Source organism: Anolis sagrei, chromosome 3 (genome assembly GCF_037176765.1).
Source record: "Anolis sagrei isolate rAnoSag1 chromosome 3, rAnoSag1.mat, whole genome shotgun sequence".
Classification (NCBI taxonomy): Eukaryota; Metazoa; Chordata; class Lepidosauria; order Squamata; family Dactyloidae; genus Anolis; species Anolis sagrei.
Window position 1 is genome coordinate 25,697,232 of NC_090023.1, and position 16,005 is coordinate 25,713,236.

At 38.8% G+C, this 16,005-nt stretch overlaps 1 protein-coding gene across 1 annotated transcript; it reads right to left on the reverse strand.

Moving 5' to 3' along the window:
* Positions 1-4,302: 4,302 nt before the first annotated feature.
* On the reverse strand, positions 4,303-16,005 carry LOC132770073 (vitelline membrane outer layer protein 1-like). The gene is made up of 3 exons (XM_060766958.2): positions 15,689-16,005; positions 12,433-12,527; positions 4,303-6,004 (listed from the first exon to the last, which is right to left on the reverse strand). Exons 1-3 carry the CDS (start codon positions 15,854-15,856, stop codon positions 5,710-5,712), a joined length of 558 nt encoding a protein of 185 aa, XP_060622941.2. The 5' UTR covers positions 15,857-16,005; the 3' UTR covers positions 4,303-5,709.

Here is a 16,005-nt window from a genome sequence, read left to right on the forward strand (position 1 = left end):
TTAAATATGAAAGTGGGTTGGCCTGTAAGCTCACACAGGAAAGAGACACATTGGCTGTTGTTTCTCATATCTATAACATCATGTGATATGCTCTGCTGCTTTGGCTTGAGCAATTCCAGGCTGATGGAAAGCAAAGCTCTCTCTTTGATTCTGTGTCTATCTACCCACCCACCACGGACATTGTTGTCCACTGTTGAGTAGTTCCTCCATTATCTTTGTGTTAGGAATTCACTTTGAAATATTTCAAAAGATCACTGCAGACTCATAGACTGCTGTAGGTTGCCGAGTGAATCTTTTAATAATGATATAAACATTCATAACAAATACGGGAAAAGCTATGTTCAATTCTACTTTTGCCAACCACTCTTGGTTGACTATTGTCTCTGGGATGGGCCCATGACATTTTTGTTGACTCATGTGAAGAAAGAGTTGCCATCTCTCCAGATTTTGTAATGGAAGACAAGACATCTAGGAGAGCCAACGGCAGCTTAGAAGATACACGGAAAACTGCCAGTCTCCTCTAGTGCCTCCCTACCCCAGCTCTCCTCTTTTCATGCGTCACCAAAAATAGACATCTTCCTCTTTGGAATAGCAGATCCAGCTTTGCTAAGATAAATTATAGCCACTTTTCATAGACAGATAGAAGAGGAAGGGAGTGGCAAGCACTGAATAATACATTAATATGTATGCTCCAGCTCCATAATCCAAAAGAAATGCCATGGTTCTTAGTTCTCTCACTATGGAAATGGCTACAACAAAAAGAACAGTGATGGAACAAAGACAAAATTTATATGTTAAAATGAATTGACCTAATTCACAATATACAAGATATATAACTGCAAAGCTTCTTCAGTTTTAGCACTTCTACATATTTTGAAATACTAGACTTGTCACGTGGCTGATGGAATTGCTCCACTTCATGGCAGGGGGAGCATGAGGAACTTGGCACCCCACACCCTGCATTGCCTGGCTCCTCTTCTAACTGATCCCATGGGGGGAAGCGTGGGGAGCTTATGGAGCATACGGCTTCCCCTCCCCCCCCCATGGATTTCAATGGCAACATGATAAGCCTCCCATGTTGCCATGGTGGCAGCATGCAACAGCTCCATCCTCCTTCACCCACAGAGCCATGTTGGCATAGTATGATGGGCCACATGCTGCCAAATTTAGCCCTTTGTGATGAGGTGGACAGTCCTTTGATACATGACAATTTGGATCTACTTTTATTTATTTGTTTTAATTTTCAAAATCCATCATATCAAACTTGGTTGAAAAGATATATGGATAGGATGAGTGCCTACATCAAGGTTCTGTAGTATAACTCTCTGCATGTAGAGTAATGCATTGATTGTGGTACACAACCCTTGATTTGAAGGGCAGACTTGCATAATTAAATATATACCTGCATATGCAAGCGTATGTGCGAGAGTCATGGTCCAATACTAAAACCACTTTGGATCTCATCACACTAGAGCATGGATCCACTTTAAATCCAGTTATTGCCTCTTACAGAATTCTGGGGCTTGTAGTTTAGGGAGGGGCCTTTAAACTGGTCAGCCAGACAGGTCCTGGGCCTCAAACTACAAACCCCAGAATTCTGCAGGAAGCAGCAACAGGATTTCAAGTGAATCCATGCTCGAGACTAATGTGATGATGCAGTAAACCACGTTGGCTTTCCAACAACAAACTATAGGTTATATTAAGTATATAGTGTGCAAATTCCTGCTACATTTTCTATATTTGAAAGTAAGCACAATACAATCTTTCAATTCCTGCATTCTTCTCACCCCAAATCATCCGACATGTGCAGATTTGGGGTGGTGATGGGGATGACTGGGGAAATAAAGTTCAAATTTCCCCATCGGAAGTGTGGAATCTCTAGTTATGGTTGAGAAAACAAAAATTGAATACAAACCCTTTGGAATTAAATATCAGAGAGCCTCCATGAACATCAGCAATTTGTTTTCAGAAGCAGAATATAATGGAGTTCCGTCTCTTCACACACACAAAAAGACCATTTCCAGGTCATCAAAAATATCCATTTAAGTGGTAGAAAAATCACTTTTTTGGTCTTTGTTAATAGGTTTGAGACAGGAATAAATCTTGCCAAGAAAAGTCTGCAATAGAGTTGCCATAAGTCAGAAACAATAACTTCAGATTGCTCTAAGATCTACAGTTGGCCCTCTACATTTGGAGGTTTGACTTTTGCAGATTTGGTTATTTATGGATTTGATTTAAAATGTTATCTTTAGGGATTTTTAAGTATTTAGGAAGTTGACCATAGAATCTCACTGGAAGACCTAGACTTTTCTAGAGAGAACCCCTTTCTAGAGATTTCTAGGTCCTCCCACTATGATATTATGGTCAGCTTCCAGTGGACATTGATCACAGAGTTGTGCTGGAGAAAATGCCTAGAAAGGCATTTTCTCAGATTAAAAAGATAGCATTTTTGTGGTTTTTCAAGGGATTCTGTTCTCTGAACCCCAAGGAATGTGGAGAGCTGACTGTACTAAGGAAATGAGCCTAGTGATAGCAATTGATTTCAAGCATGATGGCTTTCTATGAACCTGAAAGGTACATCTTCTCCCTTTGTGGCTTTGGAGGAACATCAGAAAGGAAGGCACACCATGGAATTGCTGGATATCTAAGATCACGAAATAGATTGTCCTATTTAAATTGTTGGGGTAACTGGAGCAAGGAACAAATGAGAACTTACTGTATCAGGTTTCCTTTATTTGACTTTGACTATTATTTGACTCTGACTAGTGGAATACAGTTAGTTCCTCTGAGTAATGTTACATTTAGATGCTAATTTACAACCAAATGGGTTTCGAGCATATTTACTGTAATAATTTTGTACATCAATTGAATATTTATTTCCAAAATGTTGGAGGCTTGAATGGATGTGAATTTTGCTCGGTTTGTTCATTTTATTAAAACGTTGAGTACGAACTCAAGATAAATAATATGAACATCAATGTGGAGAGAGAAAACGAATGTGAGTGGGAAATAATGAATGTGGGAGACAGCAAAACTAGTCAATTAGTGTATATACCATATTTCTTCAATTCTAAAATGCCATTGATTGTGAGGTACACACTAATTTCAGTACCACCAACAGAAAAAGATAGATATATACATATATGGGTATGGATATATGAGGATTATCTGGAAAGAAAGGTTACAAGACATGTAGATTTCATGGAGACTTTTCACGGGGGAAGCTGGTATCACTGCTGTGTAATGGGAAGCCAGCAGAAGCAAGTGAGCAGTGCCAGTCATCAGTAGCTCATTGACTGGCGTTGTGACGAAGGTTAGAGATTAGTGTCCTCATTCCGTTTCCCGCCAAGTATGAAGTTCACGCTGTAATACACTAACTAAATGTTAAGGGTTTGAATACCGCTGTGATTCGTCATAAGAAAAAATTGTGGTGTCAGTGTTTTGGGACAGAAAAGGGGTTCTGCTTGTTGATTTTTTGGAAAGAGATGACACAATCAATGCTGCAAGATATTGTGAGACCATGAAAAAACTTCACAGAGCCATCCAAAACAAACATAATGGGATGCTGATGGCAGGAGTCTGTCTCCTTCATGACAATGCATGTCCGAACACTGCTCGTGCAACACAAGAGTTGTTGACTTCATTTTGTTGGGATGTTTTAAGCCATACATCCCTCTCACAGTCCTGATCTTGCACCCACTGACTATCATCTGTTCATTAAATTAAAGGAACACCTGGGTGGGAAACATGTTTCCAATGACGAAGAGGTGAAAATCAAAGTGACAAACTGGCTGAAAAAGGTGGAGGGAGACTTCTATGACACAGGCATCAAAAAACCTACTAAACGGGACAGATGTCATGGGATGCCGAATGTTGGATAAAATTTAAAATACTTCAAAAACATCAGGATATTTAGGCAGCTGAGATACAAAAAGTCATTTAAGCAATTCAAGACAGATCACTTTGCAGCCCCCGTACACATATGTTCAACAACAATAGATTCCCAATTGGCAATAACTACTCCCCATTCAGCCCAACCAATATGCACATTTACCATCCCATATGTGTAGCAATCACACCCCCTCAAACCAAACTAGCATTAGGATTTGTTAGCAAATGGCCCTCACTGCCATTTCCCACTTGGAGTGATTTCAGCTATCAACTAAGACCATGAGTTCAGAGCTCAGCGTGCGTCACTATTCCAAAGGTCAAATCAGGACATAAAGCGGGTTTGAAGGCAACAGGAACAGAGGTTTCTTTCTTTCAGGCTGGACAAAATGTCAGAATCTGCTCTCTCAAAGATTTATTTATTTATTTATTTATTCATTCATTTACTACATTTATAAACCGCTTTTCTCACCACTCAAATTAGTGTACATCAAATAATGGCAAAATTCAATGCCAACATACATACATACAAACAAAGCATATAACTAAAACAATGACATATAACTATAAATTAAAACCATTAAGATCATATTAAACATAAAACATGAGTAACATTTAGACCAGGGGTCCTCAAACTAAGGCCCGAGGGCTGAATACAGCCCTCCAAGGTCATTTACCCGGCCCTTGCTTAGAGTCAACCTAAGTCTGAAACGACTTGAAAGTAGACAAGAACAATCTTATCAACCAAAAGCAGGTTCACACTTCCCATTTAAATACTAATAAGTTTATATTGAAATTGATCTTAATTTTAATTATTGTATTGTTTTTAAGTATTTTTTGTACTACAAATAAGATGTGTGCATATGAATTCACGTTTGTTTTTGTTTTTTTCAAATTATAATCTGGCCCTCCAACAGTTTGAGGGACTGTGACCTGGCCCTCTGTTTAAAAAGTTCGAGGTCCCCTGATTTAGACAATTTAAAACAGAGAATTAAAACATCTTAATATTAACATTTAAAATCACATAAATCCGACATATTTATACACTTTTGATAGCTATTCAAAACATCCATGCCAGCCTCTGGTTGGCTGAAAACTAGCTCAGCTAGGATCTGGACTGTCATTAGTGTTGGATCCATGAGGCAGTTTGGTGATTGGTCCTCATGGTGGCAGGAAACTGAAAGAGCTGTTATTGGTTGATTTGAGGTAGAAGTAGAGAGGGAACTGGTTGTCAGGGTAGATTGGGGAGGCTGGAGTTCATGAGTGCATGTGAAACCGTTGTCATCAAGATGGGGATAGAAAGCAATAGAATGGATTGCAAGGAGCCTAAAATGTATTGCAAAAATCATATATTTTAATGTTTTGAACAGAAAAATAATGTTTCCCCAGAAAACATGAGGACAAAAATGAGATTGTGATACCCTTGCTTTTTGATGGCTCAATGTACACAGCCTTTGTTTTATGCACTAACTTATTACATTAAATGTTAAAATCATTTTCAGGCTTTGTGTACAAGGTATATATGGAACATAAATGAATTTCATCTTTAGACTCAGGTCCCATTTCCAAGATATCTCATTATGCAAATACAAGCATCCTGAATTTAAATATATATATATCCAAAATCCAAGCATTTTGGATATGGGATATTCAAGCTCTATCTCAATGTTTGTTAACCAATCCCCACATATTTCTGCCCTATTGGTGAATGAGGTCCATACGAGTACAGGCACACAATTCTCAGATCGTTATGAAAATGTGGTTAACATACATGGTTAAACTCTTGGAGACACTACCACTTATAGGAGTGGAAATACTTGTTCATCTACAGCAGAACAATCGAAGATCATTAAGGGCTGTGTCATCACCCCTCCCTTGATAGCCCTCCACTTTTGTCTGGATCCCACACACAGACCCAGAGGAGCAACGGCGACTCCATGGGCCAAAGCTACCCCAGTGATTTCCTTGGCCCATAAGTCTAGTTCCATCTTCACAGGTAACCTGGAAATTGTTGGCGGATGTATCATCACCACTCCCTTGATGCTCTTCCACTCTCAGAGAATAAGAGATCAGATTGCCTTTTGGACAATACTGAATGGGTGTCCAAGTTCCCCACCTGGTGAAGAAACCAATGTTGTCAGTATGAAATGCACTATTTATTATTTATTTATTTTGCATATTTGTATCCCATCCTTCTCACCCCAAGGGGAGGACTCAGGGCGGCTTACAACAGGCAACAAAACTTGCAGCTTGCAACACTAGCAGCCCCAGGAGAAAATGCTCACAATGCCTTGGGTGTTTTGTATCTATTCCATTCAGACTGCAATCAATCAGTGGACCCAAAAAGATAAACCCCATTATTTCATGGTACTATATAGAGTAAAGCATTGGGTTGAAATAAACCTTAACCCTGTATTACCATATTTCCATGGGGGGGGGGGGGGAGGTCTTATATTATGTTTTGCTCTAAAAGATTCATTATGGCCTATTTTCAGGAGATGTCTTATGTTTTTCATGTTCAACAATCTACATTTATTCATTCATTTATGAACAAAATCTACATTTGTTCAAATACAGTCAACTCGTATTCTGGAACATTGTCATTATATTATGTCAATAATATTATTTATTTATTTATATTCAAATTATTATTATTATTATATAATTCTATTATTATTATTTTATAATGTGTTGCAGTGGATTTGCTACTAGTAAATGCATCTGTCTGGCTAATTATCTTAACGGGCTTATTTTAGGGGTAGGGCTTATATTACAAGGATCCTGAAAAATCATGCTAGGGCTTGAGGAAAACAGGGTGGATATTTTTGATAATGTGGCTGTTTTGTCAGTGGCATTATGTGATTTGAAAACTTTCCTTCATACACTGTATTTCATATCCATTTTTCAATAAAAGATTTTTAAAATTATTGTTACTGCTGCCCTTTCCTTCTTCTCTAGGCTTCTGTGGTCGCAAGCAGCAATAGGAGCTTTAGGTCCCAGAAGATAAATTTATCACTTTATGAAAACAGGATTAAAAACTAGATGGCTATGAGTTTTCCAGTCTGTATGGTCATGTTCCAGAAGCATTCTCTCCTGACCAATGCTCCTGAAACATGGACATACAGCTTGGAAAACTCAAAGCAACCCAGTGATTCCAGCCATGAAAGCCTTTGACAACACAAGGATTAAAACTCCAAGCACTGGCACACTTCCAGTAAAAAATATCCTGGATGTCATATATCCCAAAGAGATGCCCAAAGCACGAGATGTCATTCTTTCCTGACAGAATAAACAAGCTTCATTTTTTTTTTCTCGAGGGATGCTGGAACCTAGACTTCTAGTTCACCAAACAAGGAGCCTTGACCAGGGCTTCTTTTCCCACTCTTAACCCTTTTCCACCTGAGAATTTTTTACATGGCACCAGGTATATAAATATATTAAAATATATAAAATTCAGACATTTACTGACAATAAATCAGTATTTTCAGGGCTTTCTAAACAGACTGATTTTTTTTTTTAGGAAGTATAGCGTTATCTGCAGAGTCCATTGTAAACACTGCATGTTGTTAGTAACAGGCTTGGATAAATGTCTAAAACAGCCACTGGGTGGAGTCTGGAAACCTTTTATTGTTGCCAAAAATTTTGTAAACCCCCCCCCTCCCCCCATTGTCTTGTGGGACTCTATTTGGGTTGGGACAATAGTTTAAGAAGCAGTAGCCTAAACTGCTACTCCAGCCACCGAGCTACTGCCCACCACCAGATAAGTTTCCTGGGTCATTGGAGGCCCTTCCACATAGCCCTATATCCCAGAATATCAAGGCAGAAAACATCACAATATCTGCTTTGAACTGGGTTATCTGAGTCTACACTGCCATATATCAATTCAAAGCAGAAAATGTAGGATTTTCTGCCTTGATATTCTGGGATATAGAGCTGTGTAGAAGGGCCCTGGGTGGGAGAAAGGAGTGACAGAGCTGGTTCACTGTGGTTTCATTGTCCCTGTCACAATAAGATCAGGCAGATTTCAATTTTTTAGTACCGAGTCCCCTCATATATGACATATCTAATGTTAGATCTGACAAATACATAAAAGTTTTACAAATAATATTCATCATTTACATGTTTAACAGTGTCAACTTAATGGATAGCCAGTAGTAATCCCCATTAAGTTCAATAGGAGTCACTCTTAAGTCACTGTTGGCTTATGACTCCATGAAGTTATTAAATGTCACTTTGAGCAATTCTCTGCAATAGATGCTCTACAACAAAACATAAGATCTCCGGAACAGAAAAGATTAATCAAAATTAGGTGTTTACTTTTAAAGAAGAAAAAGGACTTCAAAGATGCACAAATGTCAGATTTCAAACACACCATACAATTATGACATATTGGTTTCCTGGAATTTTTGTTGTAATTTAATTAGTTTATCTAATTTGACTAGAATACAATATTCTGATTCTCTAGAAAACAGAAGTTTTCATCCTCTATTCAAATATGTTGGTATTTAATTTGTTGTGTGATATAAAGTCAAAGTCATAGTGATTATTTTATTTTCTGAATTATTCCTATTAATAATAATAATAATAATAATATCCCGCTTTATCTCTCCTGCAGGCGACTCAAAGCGGCTAACATTAAAAGCATCACAATGTGATTTAAAATGTGCAACTTTACAATATTAAAACATTATTAAACATCATTAGTATTAAAAACAAATCAAATAAACACACAAATACAAGTTATAATTGACCTGCTGACAATTGTTGGCAGGCAAGTGTGTCACTTATTGTCTGGAAATCCAGCATGAATTAACAGAAATAACTTCTTTTCAATATGAAACTATAAATAAGGCAAAGTATATGAAAGCACAATCAACGTTTCTGAATTGTGAAATAAGCAGCGAACAATAGTGCAGGTTCAATAAGAATTTACCCATTTTAATTCAAGCTGCTTACAAAAATAAAGCTGATCATTAATCAATGGATAGCAGTACAGCAGGTTCATCCTTCTCATTTGGGATCATTTAAAATGTAATTTGTAGTTTTTGTTTTAGTATTAGCATTAACTATCTTAATTTTCTGTGTGTAATGCTAATATTATTATGGTTGGTTTCAATAAATAAATAATTCAAGGCTTCAAGGAGTCTTATTTACAATAACATCTTCAAGGTGTCTAATTTACTACAACATATTTCTTTACCACGTTGTAGGATGAAGTTAGAAATACATAAAATAATGCAATTTTGTGACTGCATCTTTCTGTTTGCTCGCTAAAAGAAGATAAGCTTTCAGGGGGATGGTGTTCTGAAAATACATTTGGGAACCACTGGTCTATGCCAGAGTTACATAAACTGTGGGATCTGACCCCAAAGGGTCCAACCTCTTAGAGGCTACCACCCACCCCCATGGCTTTGGAAAACAGGGAAGACAGACAGCCAAGTGGATGATGTGTATCTCATCACACTAGAGTTTGAGGAGTAGATAAAAGAGAGTTTAAATCATGTGACTGCGTCCTTCAGCATTCTGGAGTATTGTCGAAGACTTTCATGGCCGGAATCACTGGGTTGTTGTAGGTTTTTTTCGGGCTATATTGCCATGGTCTAGAGGCATTCTCTCCTGACATTTCGCCTGCATCTATGGCAAGCATCCTCAGAGGTAGTGAGGAGTATTTTTAGTTTAGTGAGTTCCAGGTCTTCTCTGGCTAAGCGGTTTAGAGGCCTCTCCCTGAACTACAAACTCCAGGATTTTGCAGGAGGCAGCCACAGGATTTAAATACTCTTTCCCTACTTTTCAAGCTCTTGAAACCACTGGTAGCAAAGGACAAGGAGGAGAGAAGAATGAGGGATAAGGAAAGACAAAGGAAATATGTCAAGGTGAAGAAGGAGGGGGAAAAAACCCTGCCAGCCTCTCCATGCATTTAGAGCCCTTCCTTCTCCCCAGCTGTACCCCCTTGCTTGAAGGAAATTGGGAAAAAATTGTTAATGTATTGTCGAAGGCTCTCATGGCTGGAATCACTAGGTTCTTGTGGGTTTTTTCGGGCTATAGAGCCATGTTTTAGAGGCATTTCTCCTGACGTTTCAACCAGGCACAGATTAACACCTCCCAGCAAGAGATTTTTCCCAGGCTCAGGCAGGCCTTCAAATGCTAATGAAGGTGATTAGCTGAAACATTCACACCTAACTGCAGCAGGGAAGAGCTCCTTGCCCCACCCCAGCCATTCCACAGATATATAACCCATTGTCCTAATTCCAACAGACCTCACTACCTCTGAGGATGCTTGCCATAGATGCAGGCGAAACGTCAGGAGAAATGCCTCTAGAACATGGCTCTATAGCCCGAAAAAAACCCACAAGAACCTAAAAAAATGTTACTTTAAGAATTGCACCTTCATCTTCCTGCAGAGTTTGGCATGCAATAGGGTGGGCACTCTGCATCCACTAAATCAACTATCCACAGCTTAAATATCTATCTCTAGCTCAACAGCTAACTTTGACTTTGCTATTTTGTATAAAGGACATCATTTTACTACACCCCTGTGTAGTTCCATTATCCAGGCAAACACCAAAAGGGGACCTAGACAGAGAAGGATAGTCCATTTACAGCAGGAGAGTTGAAGGAGGAAAACCATTTCTCCTGTGTTGTCGAAGGCTTTCATGGCCAGAATCACTGGGTTGCTGTAAGTTTTTCGGGTTGTGTGGCCATGTTCCAGAAGCATTCTCTCCTAAAGAGAATGCTTCGGAAACATGGCCATACATCCTGAAAAACTTACAGCAACCCATTTCTCCTGTTTTCGATGGCTATTCCCCCCCCCCCCCACTTCCCATTTCACAAACAACAGTTGTTTTGATGATGGCGACATGAGTGGGGGGAATAACACAAAAACAGAGGGAAATGGTTTAACTCTTTCAACCCCCACCTCACTCTTCCACCCCGTGTAAAATGGACTATCCTTCTCTGTCAAGGACCCTTTTTGACCTCTGCCCGGATCATGGAACAGTACCTATCATGGGTCATGGAACCAAACCGCAGCAGATACAGAGGGCCATTCTGATTTACTTAAGGGGTTTTTATTTTTATGTATAACAGTTAGGAATACCCTATTATTGCTGTCATATGAATGCTCCTCCATATCCCTGTTACACATAAACATTTATTAGGCAAGTAGAAAAAGTTTAAAGAGCCCAATTCTAGACTATCTGAAAGATATAAATCAACACAAACTAATATCTGCAAGAGAAGACTTTTTCTCAGTGCCAGTACTTTCACAGACATGGTTGGAGAGGAGTTGGGAGAAAGCCTTTTTCATGGCTGCTCCTGGACTGTCCATAAGAGGTCTGGTTAGCCCCCTCCCTGCTCTCTTATCACCAGGAGTGAAGTCATATTTATTTAGACATACATTTGAATTGTATTTTTTTAATTACAGAATTATTGTGTGTGAGTGGGCCTGTCCAGACAACCGCAATCAAGGAGGGGCTGTCCAGACAGCGTTTTGGACAGTCCCAAATTAATTCGCTGCAAACCAGGAAAACCCTGGTTTGTGGTGAATTATTTAGATAGTGGATTTATTCCAAGCCTTCTTGGAAGATGCGGGATAAACCCACTACTTCTGGTGTCTGGACTACAGACCAGACACCATTACCAGGCTCCCCTTCTCCCTTCCCCCCCCCCTCCTCCTGGCACAACATTTCTACGTGCTGGGAGAGCTGCTCGAAGCCTGTAATGGAGGCTGGGTAAGTTTTCATTACTTTTCAAAGGGGTCTGGGGGCTTTGGGGGAGGAGGCAAGACCTCCAGATGTTCTCCCGGGCTAGTCCCAAGATAACATCTGGACACCCACCCCAGAAAACACGTGCTTTCTGGGATGGGTGTGGAAAGGCTCCCAGGAAAATCCGTGTTTTTAAAATACGGATTTTCCTGCAGTAAAGGCCTGTCTGGATCTGCCCTGTGTGGGGGTGTGTGCAGTTTGGGGGGGGGGGCTTTTTTAGTGTTTTAATGTTTTTTTACAATGTTTTAAATTATATTTTAAATGGTTTAACTATAGTGATCAAGTTTTGACAATTTTATTTGTGTTTCTTTTCTTAACGCTTGAAAATTATTATTTTTTTTACTTTATTATTTTTTTAATTTATTATAAGCTGCCTTTGATCTCACTTTGAGAGAATGGTGAGAAATTTTAAACCAGTAGAAAAGAATGCGTTGACAGCTGGAAGGTAGGCTAACCTTATTTATTTATTTATTTATTTACATTATTTATATCCCGCCCATATCAGTCCGGAGGCGACTCAGGGCGGTCTACATATCGGCACAATTCAATGCCATCAATACATACATTCAAAAAGCAAAAACAATTAAGTGCATTTAGACAAAAAAAGACAGTGCAATAACAATTTAAAAAGAGCTATATCCTCTCATTCCAATCCTCATCCGTTTCATCGTCTTGGCCAACCTAACAAAAATATTTCAGCCATCTCCTCCAGTCGTGATATTCTAAACTACAAAACCAATGAGGAAGAATTTTTTTTAAAAAAATATCAAATTTTACTCACGGTGCAACTGTAGATTCAATTACAGAGCCATCAGTGCAGTACAGACGGATTCCATTCAGGGCTGTGTCATCCTGGTTAACAAGCTGTGATTCTACCTGGTGGTGGGATTTTAAAAAGAGACAATGTTAAAGTTATGGATGGACCTTGGTGTTTCAGTACTTCTCCTATATATATAGGGAAACTAGGTTAGTGACAGGTAATTCCTGTTGCTAAACCAGTTTAGTGCATTTACACTGCAAAATTAATGCAGTTCAACACTATTTTAATTGCCATGGTTCAATGCTGTGAAATCCTGGGACTTGTAGTTTGGTGTGTTACCAGCACACTGGCAAAGATTAAAGACATTGTAAAATTAAAATTCCCATGATTCCATAGCACTGAACAATGACTGGTAAAGTGGTGTCAAACTACATTACTTCTACAGTGAAGTAATGTAGTGAATCCTCTACCTTGTGTGACTGTGGAACAGAACATCTTGCATCTGTATGCTTGTCCACAATGCCCTGCCTCATATACAGAGGAAGAATTGTTGGAGGCTACAGACAATGCTGCTGCTGTTGCCCGTTTTTGGTCACAACATATTCAGCCGCGCACGCTCCTTCTAATTTTGTCAGTTTTATACTAATTTATGCAATGCTTTTGATACTAAATTAATTAATTAATTAATTAATTAATACAGTGAATGTGCACCCTACATCTCAATGGGACCTATGATCCACAGGACTTTCTCCATTGTGGCATTGCAGTTGTAGATCTTCCTCACAGAAGAAGTCTGATGGATTCCAGATAGTCCACTTCATCCATTTCCCAGCCCTATGATATGCTATTTGTACTATCCCTTGCCAAGACTTTTTTTTATTGATTAGGTCCATTTTTACCACTCCTGGCCATTGCTATTGTTGAACCTCACCTGATGGAGCTCTGATGTATTCGGTTTTATATTTTATTTTTAGTGTGTTTTATCAAGGGGTTGTTGGGGTTTTGTTTTGTTTGTTTTTTTGTATTTTATGATATTTTTAGAAGCCCCCGGTGGTGCAGTGGGTTAAACCACTGAGCTGCTAAGCTTGTTGATCAAAAGGTCATAGGTTTGAATCCGGGGAGCGGCGTGAGCTTCCGCTGTCAGCCCCAGCTTCTGCCAACCCAGCAGTTTGAAAACATACTCAATGCAAATTTGAGTAGATCAATAGGTACTGCTCCGGCGGGAAGGTAACGGTGCTTCATGCAGTCATGCTGGCCACATGACCTTGGAGGTGTCTACGGACAACGCCAGCTCTTTGGCTTAGAAATGGAGATGAGCACCACACCCCAGAGTTGGACATGAGTGGACTTAATGCCAGGGGAAAACCTTTACCTTTAGGATTTTTTGCTGTATTTTTATTTTATTCCTTTTTTCTATTTTTATTATTAAGTTATAGTTATGTTGTTTTCTATTGTCTAACATGTTTTGGCCTGATGTAAACTATTTGTATGGTTTTTCTTTGGACATTGAATGTTTGCCATATTTGTTGGAATCTGCCCTGAATCCCTTCTGGGAGATAGGTGGGTCTATAAATAAAGTTTATTATTTATTATTCCATCCATCAGACTCTCTCAGTGAACAATCCAAACTAAAATGTTTCTTATGGTGCTTTGTCCTTAGAGGAGTTTTCTTATTGTTTTAGGTTTTTAATAAAGAAGGTTTATTTTTATTTATTTTATCTATTTTTATTTGCTTTATATAAAGTGGTGAGCTGAGATGCAAATACATTTTTAAAAATTACTTGACAAAGAGGCTGCATCAGTTTGCTTGTCAGGTTAGCAATATTCTTCCTTTGTCCTCTCTTCTTCCCTCTGCTGAGTACAACCTACTTTTGCAATTTTAATCAGTTGGTGTCAACTGAAGTAGCCAAGGATAAATTGGCTATGTGGAAGAAAGAGAGAGAAATGGGGATGTTATAAAAGCAGGCCCAAAAAAGTGGGATTACAGATTATTCATTGGGATTGTCACTGCTAAATTGGAACAGAGGGAATCTGAGCGGAGAAGAGTAGAATGGAGTAGCTAGCAAAGAAGAAGAGGAGGAAGTTGTTCACTGAGTCAAGCCATCTGACCCAGGGGTCCCTTCACACTACACAGTTATGGTACTTTAATTCCACTTTAACTAATATGGCAACATCATATGGAATCCTAGGACATTAGGGGACATTTGCAATACTCAACCAGAAACTATACTGTCTGATCAAACTATAAACCCCAGAATCTCGTAAAATGCAGGTATGGAAGTTAAAGAGGAATCATAGTGTCATAATTATGTTGTGTGAAAGGGTCTCAGGTTTGTGCATTCAAGATTCTTCAGAATCATAAAGCAGATTGTACTGCTACTTGTAAGTTACTTGAGAAGGGCATTCTGAGTATGAAGCCTTGGTCCTTTTGCATGCTATATTTTTTTTATGCAATGCTCCATTTTTGCCTTCCCATCTCACCCAACATTTACTTTAAAAAAATTACAGCTGCTTGAGACTGCAATTCTCATAATCCCTAGCCACAAACCAAGCTGAAACGATCTGGAGGACATTATTACAGTTGATTTTGTACCTTCTGATTCGTCTTAAAAGGGTATCATCACAATCGGTAAAAAGAAAAGATACAGTGGACTCTCAGTTAACTGTCACAATAAGGATAGATAATGAATAGATATACTTTCTGGGGTGTAGTCTTAGGCCTAATTAATACTAAATTCCATTCTGTACCATACCATAAACTCTGTATGTACTTGATATTAATGTTGAAATACAGGAATTAAAAGCAAATAAAGACAAACATTAAACTTACATTCTACAACAGGAGTCCTCAAACTAAGGCCCGAGGGCCAAATATGGCTCTCCAAGGTCATTTACCCGACCCTCGCTCAGGGTCAACCTAAGTCTGAAACGACTTGAAAGCACACAACAACAATCCTATCCCATCAGCCAAAAGCAGACCCACATTTCCCATTGAAATACTAATAATTTAATATTTGTTAAAATTGTTCTTCATTGTAATTATTGTATTGTTTTAAAGTGTTTTTTGCACTACAAATAAGATATGTGCAGTGTGCATAGGAACCCATTTCTGCTTTTTACAAATCATAATCTGGCCCTCCAACAGTTTGAGGGACTGTGACCTGGCCCTCTGTTTAAAAAGTTTGAGGACCCCTGTTCTACAACTATTATTTTTCCCCAGTTACTTGAGACTACTAGTTGCTCAAGTTCTGGTTAACTAATAATCTATTGTACTTACCTTTAGTGAAAAACCATGCGCATAACCTCGAGGACAAAAATCAATGTCCCCCCAAACACCCCATAATCCTCCATTTGACACTGTGATTATAGAGTTATAATTTCGAGCTTCTGCATCCCAGAGGCAGCAGGAGAGGATCGTGAAGACAGTGTAGATGGAGAGGTCCATTGCAAGCCAACTGCTTTTAATCTTAGAATAGCAGCTCAGCAGAAAAACAATTGCTTTGAAGGTCCATAGCTTAGAAATTTAAGCTCAGTCATATATGAAAACTAGAAAATCCTTTTCAGTAGAAAGGCAGAGTATGTGGTTAATTAATA